This window comes from Hibiscus syriacus, unplaced genomic scaffold (assembly GCF_006381635.1).
Source record: "Hibiscus syriacus cultivar Baekdansim isolate YM2019G1 unplaced genomic scaffold, ASM638163v2 tig00110056_pilon, whole genome shotgun sequence".
Taxonomy (NCBI): Eukaryota; Viridiplantae; Streptophyta; class Magnoliopsida; order Malvales; family Malvaceae; genus Hibiscus; species Hibiscus syriacus.
This window is the reverse complement of record NW_024062580.1, coordinates 100,091-107,537: the sequence shown is the minus strand read 5'-3', so window position 1 is coordinate 107,537 and position 7,447 is coordinate 100,091. Positions and strand designations below refer to the sequence as shown.

The following is a 7,447-nucleotide window of genomic DNA, read 5'->3' as shown; positions in this document are numbered from 1 at the left end:
AATGAATTTGGGCACTATTTTATTTTCCATTTTTTAGGTGTAGAATGGATTTTTAACAAGTCTCCTATTATCTTCAAAAAAATAATAATAATTTATTATTTTAACATTTATTTTATATTAATTTTTAATTAAAAAATTTTTTATCGTTTAAGTGGAAGATAGAAAATATCTTCTACTTACGTGACACAAAAAGATTAAAACTCTTTAAATTGAAAAAGTAAAACAAAAATAAAATGAAAAAGAACAAGAATAAAAATTATGAACGAAAAATATACAAATTTTATTTAAAAATAAATGTGTGTGATACATGTCAAAGGCACGTAATTGCACGATCATAAGTATAAGTCAAGCCGGACAATGACAACGATGTATATATATTAACTCATATTGTTTTGATATGTAGACTTTTACTAGACTCAAAAAATTAAATTTTTTTTTACTCGAATCAAATTGATTCATAAACTCGACTAGACTCGAAAAAATTTCAAGTTCAAATCGATTTATAAAATACAACTCGAACAACTCAAAATTTTAATAATTAGTGGATTGATTTTCAAGTTTAAGTTAAGTTCCTCGACTCTGAATGAATATGTATATCATATATGAAAAATATGAAAAAATATATGTAGACACTCATTTTTATCCGGATTGAAACCATTTTTACGTTTTGTTATTGTTGTTATTACTGTTGTTGTTGTAATTATTATTATTATACAAGCCAACATTCAAGGACCCAACAGGCCCACTTACACATACATCACCCAAACCAGGCCCAAATAAAAACCCTAAGCCCAAACCCTAGCTGCTAAGCCTACTGCCACCACCGACCTAGCCCTTATCATACCACTACTGCCGCTGTCAACCTTCAATAGTCGCTACCTCCACCGCCGCCAAAGCCAGTCATCATCGCCTCTGTTACAGAGCAAGAAACCAAATCAATAAAAAAATTCTAATAAAAAATGAAATTAAATCCACCTAGCCATCAATGTTCCCCTATAATTATAGCCTCACCATCATCATAAAAGACATATCCAAAGAAGAGAGGGAGGGGAGGAGTTCGATCAAAAAAATAGAGAAGAAACTGAGAGATATAATCGAAAAGGAGAGAAAAGACAAGGAAGAAAGCTTACCTCGATTCATCATTTTCCGGAAGATAAAGGGGACATCGAAATGAGGAAATTCGAAGCTTCATCTCCATATTCGTGTTGATTTAGCTAATTTGAAACAAAATAGAACCTGGACCCTTAACCACGACGAGGAGACACTTCGAACAGTTTCCTTTTCAACGACGGGCATTGGTTTTCGTTGGTCAACGACGGTCGTCATGAGAGACTTTTTCGAATTCTGGAGGGCACACAGATCAGGCAAGGCTTTAATAGAACTCTAAAAAAATTTGATGGTTGGGGAAACAAATGGTTTAGGGTTTTTGACCTATAAAGATATATATATATTAGCATCAAAACGGAGTCGTTTTGGCCCCCTTTACCCACACGTGTGGATCTTTAAGGGGATAATTCCTCCCGCGTTCACTACAGGTTCTGCTTTGTTTCATTTTGGCCTATATACCTTGCTCTCTTTACGTTTTTGTCCTTAATTATATATGAAGCCTAGTTTTGTTCTTTGTAATTTGGCCCTTAAATGTTTAATGCATGCAATCTTTCCCTCAAATCGATTTTCTTTGATTTTTTGATTTGGTTTCTTAATTTTATTTCTTGTTCATTTTAATCCTAATGGCCTTTTTTCTCATTTTATGTGGCTTTACGCATTTAGCTTGCAACTTTATATATTTATGTCCTTTCGATTGTAGCTAGATATTTAATATGTCCCCTGTTTTGGTCACCAAAAGCATGGATTGAATTCGTGTTTAGCCTCTTAATTCTGTTTTGTTTTTGATTTGATACTTCATGTTCATCCATATTTTTATTGTTTAATACTTTGTTTCGATAATGTTTACTTTAACCTTTTAAGACATGATATATTTAAGTCTATGTTTGCTTATTGGAAATGGAAACTTTTAATATTTATTTTAAGGTATCGTATTTGGTTCTAATTTTTCTTTCTTTAAGGTCTGGTTTTCCTTAATTTTGGTTGTGAATTTAATGTCGCATCCATCTAAATTACCATATTATATATATATATATATATATATATATACACACACGTTATAATTCCATGTTATGTATATATTTTTTTCTTTTTTTCGAAAATTGTGTTCTTTACATTAAATATCATATATGTTCTTACTAGTGAAATAGGGAGTGTATGTTTCTTGTAATTTTTTTAGGATTTAATATATATATATAAACGTCATTTTAATATTTTAATCTGGTTTTCCTTAATTTTGGTTGTGAATTTAATGCCGCATCCATCTAAATTACCATATATATATATATATATATATATATATATATACACACACACGTTATAATTCCATGTTATGTATATATTTTTTTCTTTTTTTTCGAAAATTGTGTTCTTTACATTAAATATCATATATGTTCTTACTAGTGAAATAGGGAGTGTATGTTTCTTGTAATTTTTTTAGGATTTAATATATATATATAAACGTCATTTTAATATTTTAATCTTTATAAAATTTTCAATTTATTCGACTAACCTATCGAAAACCTCCAAAAATTTGGGGTACTCTGAGGTGGCGTTTGGTTGGCATGAATCCCTTGGAATTAGGGGGAATTGGAATCCAATTCCACCACTTTCCCATGTTTGGTTCAAGTTTTCCAAGAGAATTGGAATCCCTCATTACTTCAACTTTCCATCAAATGAGGGAAATTGAATTTCATCCATTCTATGATGAAATTCAATTCCCTTGTTGGAAGGAATTGAAATTTGATCATATTACCCTCATCAATCTTTTGGTAACTTATTCATATATTGAATAAAATATTTTTTTATTATTTCGGGTCGGGTCGGGTGAAACTTTATTTTGGTCGGGATAGTTTTTTTAAGTGTGATATTCGGGTAGGGTCGAGTTCGTGTTTAGGGTGAAAAATACTCGACCCGAAAATATATATAATTTTACCTTATATATTTATGAATAATTACAATAATACCCCTCTATATATAATTTTTTTTCAATTAAGTCACTGTTTTTATTGAAAAAAAATAATTTTTTTATTATTTCGGGTCGGGTCAGATTTCTAATTCATATATTCGGGTCGGGTCGGGTGAAACTTTATTTTAGTTGGGTCGGGTTGGTTTTTTTTAAGTGTGATATCCGGGTCGGGTCGGGTTCGGGTTTAGGGTGAAAATACCCGACCCGACCCAAAAATATATAATTTTACCTTATATATTTAGGAATAATTACAATAATACCCCTCTATATATATATATATATATATATATATATATTTCCAATTAAGTCACTGTTTTTATTGAATAAAAATATTTTTTTATTATTTCGGGGCGGGTCGGGTGAAACTTTATTTTGGTCGGGTCGGGTCTCGAATAGAGGTTCCCTTGTTCTCGGGTCGGGTGGACCAAAAACCTGACTCATGACCATCCCTAATTGGGATAATTTTAACTTATGATGTTTATTAGCATGCTTTTTATAATTTATTGAAATGAATAATCAACCAATAAAATTAAAATTTAATTTTTTTAAATTTTTATAATATATTGCTACATGTAAATTATAAAACAAACTAGAATTAAGCAAAAAATAAGAAGGGCAATCCTGTCATTTTACATTACTAAAATCAAATCCATCTGACATGTCTGCGAACCAAACAGAATATGGAATTGGATTCCAATTCAATTTCCTGCCAACCAAACATAATATGGAATTCCTTCACAGATTCCAATTCCCTCATAAACATTCCAGCGAACCAAACGCCACCTGAGGGTCATTCAAATAGATTTTTTTTTTTCATTTTTATTTGTTTATTATTAAGTTAATTAGATACATATTATTCATTTTAAGTAAAATATTTTTAAACTAAAAATGTATTTTTGATTGGACATGTCATTTTTTTGCATAGTTATTTTAATAAATAAATATTCATTTTTATATATTTCATGTATTTATTTATCATTGCTTAATTATCTTATTTATTTATCCATTGCTTAATTATCTTATTTATTTATCCTTGTTTAATTTTTATTTCATGTTGATATTTCACTCATCCTGGACATGCCATTTAATATTGCTACATTCATAAATCATTCATTTATCTTCTTGTCTTTAAATATTCAAAGGCAATGTCGTATGGTTTCGTGGATTAACAAAATTACGTCTAATATAATTAGATTTCAATTCGTTAATTCTCGTAATATGAGGACATCATTTTTAAATAAAACTGAGTGAATTAAATTATTTTTATCAAGTCAAATATTTAAAAAAAACGATTCACTCATTTAAATAAAACAATCATAGAAATAAAATGATTTTAATTTAAATTTTGAATTCGAATTTGTAAAATTCCAATACTTAGACAAGGTATAATCGAGAGGTACCAATTTTGAGCATTGTGGGTTGTTAATCATTCCTCATGCATAATTGACTCTCGAATCCTACAAAATGAATTTATAGTGATAGGCAGACCAATTTTGTCTTTAAAATGATTTTCCTTAAAATTGTTTTAAAAGATACTTTTAGGTATTCGACCTACATGATCCAAAGGTCAATAGTGACTTCAAAATTTTAAATTTAATCCAAAATTCAAATTTTCCAAAATAAAGTCATAATTATTTTTAAATTAGTTTATTTATAAAAAATGGTTAAGACAATATATATGTATTGTATATAATTAGAGAAAACTCATTTAAATTAAAATCAAATAATATCATAATATTATAAATATTTATAATAAAATTTAAACAAAATCTTAAAAATTCAACCCGAACTGAATCAAATTTTATAAACTCGACTCAACTCGAAAAAAAATCATGTCAACTTCGAGTTATAAAATAAGACTCGCCAACTCTAATAGCTCAAAATTTTTTAACTCGACTCGATCGAATACTCATCTATGTTAAATATAACATTCTAAACATTTATTTATTAAATAATAAACATAAAGTTAATACATGTGCGTCTTCTTCGTCTAATTCAGTTCATGCTCGTTCTCATACCGGTGTGCACAGCGTTCTCCTACTTGTGTACACACCGCATACGTTTTTTTAGACAAAATTCACATACCTGTTTTCATATTTTTATTACTCTTTTTCTTTCATTTACTTATCGAGATCACCAAAAGACGACTCTTACATGACATATGTGAGAATAGGTACGTCATGATCCGTACATAAGAAGCATATCATGTCAATTTCAAAATACCCAAAACTAGCTTATTCTAATATGTTCAATCCCCATAATGGCTTCAAACCATTTATCCCATTGCTTGTACTATCACTCAATATAAATGACTGTCTTTTTTTCCCATATATAAGAGATAAGGGAGAGGTAAGATAGTAAGTTACCCCCAACACCAGATTGAGAACAGCTTCCGTAAGAAACCTCCGAATTATGAAATGCCCTCCGTAGGACTCGATCCCACGACCTCAAGGTTAAGAACCTTGTGCTCTACCAACTGAACTGAATGGTCATTTTTACTATCACTCAATAGGACTCGCCAATTTTTCTTTAACTTACTAAACCTACCATTCAACAACAATCTTTCCGCAGATTTACGGTACATTTCACTCTAACAGCATCGAGAAAGATTGACAAAAGATCCTGTTATTACTCGAAAGATTTAATGTCCACCAAAATACGAATGGGCGAATAAAACAGCATAATGAGTCCAGAAGAAGAGAGCGATAAAGAAAAACAAACTTTTCAGCAGGTTTGTGCAAACCACATATCAAAGAGCATGCCTACACAAATGAAGAACTAAGGGAAGTAGACAGGCCAATTGTAGTAGTAGGAGTCCCTAAAATCCTTGTCCTTCTCATTCCACTGAAAAGACAACAAAAAGTTTTAATGAGAACGTTTGTCGATTTCATAAAAGGCGTCTAGAATGATCATGCATGCTAACTTTTAAGAAAGTTCGTCCATAAACAATAACAGATAATGAACCTTGAATTTGTATGGTTGATTCTTTGCCTTTGCTTTCTTCCAATGGTAGTGTTCGAATATCATTGTTCTGTCATGCCAACTGCAAATCGACATATCCCGAATTATTAAGTAAAAAGAAAACCGTGGGCGCAGAATATCGAGGATGAGGAAGGTATAAATGAATGCTAGATTAGTATAAAGCAGAATCTGGCACCTATGAATAAAATAAATAGCAGAACACAGCGGAAGTGGCTTAGATGCATATTTTAACCTACTTGTTTCTGTAAGTAGATTAACATCAAGTATTCATGTTGGCTTGGAGCAACAACAATATAAGCAAGTAACTTAACAAAAACCGAATCATTTGCATCCATATAAGGATACTTGATGAAACGGGTCTGGACTCCGGTAAAGCTACATCATAAACAGATTAAATGTGTCTTGCACTGCGCAGAAGTGAACCGAAGTTACTGAGAAAAGTATGTGAAGCAAAGGAGGAGATGAATTCCAGCATTCCAGAATGATCTTTCTGAAAAAACCATCGATAAACAAAATTGTCTAGCTCAATTTGGTTAGAAAATGTGCTATAAACTCAGGAAGAAGAACAATTTGCACAAAGGCAAACTTGCTATAAAGATGCTGCCAACAAAGCAATAGAAGTCTTCAACAACCAGAAGCTGTTCGTTTTGAAACCTGCTCAAAAACTGGGAAGTTGAAATACCAAAACTCAAAAGGGAAGAAATGCCACAAAGTAAGCCCCGGACCCCAAAAATTACTATATATTTTAGATATTTTCTTCGTACTTACTATTGATAATATGTATTCCCATGCTAAGATTTTAAAAATTCGCCACTTAACATATAATTTTGTCTCTGTCACTGACTGCAGCGTGCCCATCCCAATCAAACAACAACATAAGATGAATGAAACAACGAATTATACATGTCTTGAACCGTCAATAAATACACTCAAGATAACACGGAAATTAAAACAAAAAGGTAAAAGATAAGTCCCAAATTGCTAAAAGCTAATGAATTTGAACTTTATTTCATTAACTTCAAAAGGCAACTTAATTCATATAAACCCTAAATGCAAGGCAATGGTTCCATCAAACACAAAAAATAAACACTTGCAGATGAAATTTAAAACAAACATCAAAACTAGCAAAAGATACGAAACGAAAGAGCTTAAAGAGAGAAAAGGGTTGAACCAAAATTACTTGAATTGGTTTGAGAGCTGCCACATGTAGGGGTTGAACCAAGTGAGTACAGAGAAAGCAGCCGACCCTATCCATATATTCACGAACCGGTCCGCAGTAGCATGGGGCACTCCAGGGTCACCTCTATACGCGTTCCCAAAGTACTTCTCCATTTCCAAAGCTTCACTTTTTTCTTCACCTCTCTCACAACCACAAGCCAAGCTCTTATCTTT

The 7,447-nt window shown here is 31.2% G+C and overlaps 1 protein-coding gene across 1 annotated transcript; it reads right to left on the bottom strand.

Annotated features, from left to right (window-relative positions):
- Positions 1-5,684: 5,684 nt before the first annotated feature.
- Positions 5,685-7,447, bottom strand: LOC120214214. The gene is made up of 3 exons (XM_039212161.1): positions 7,236-7,447; positions 6,038-6,116; positions 5,685-5,917 (listed from the first exon to the last, which is right to left on the bottom strand). The coding sequence occupies exons 1-3, from the start codon at positions 7,385-7,387 to the stop codon at positions 5,852-5,854; spliced, it is 297 nt and encodes a 98-aa protein (XP_039068092.1). The 5' UTR covers positions 7,388-7,447; the 3' UTR covers positions 5,685-5,851.

Excerpts from the sequence above, each read along its gene's own strand:
- LOC120214214 (XM_039212161.1), bottom strand. The coding sequence starts at position 7,387 with ATGGAGAAGTACTTTGGGAACGCGTATAGAGGTGACCCTGGAGTGCCC. Across the intron at positions 6,117-7,235 it reads CAGCTCTCAAACCAATTCAA|TTGGCATGACAGAACAATGA; the intron begins GTAATTTTGGTT and ends GTCGATTTGCAG. Across the intron at positions 5,918-6,037 it reads ATCAACCATACAAATTCAAG|TGGAATGAGAAGGACAAGGA; the intron begins GTTCATTATCTG and ends TTGTCTTTTCAG.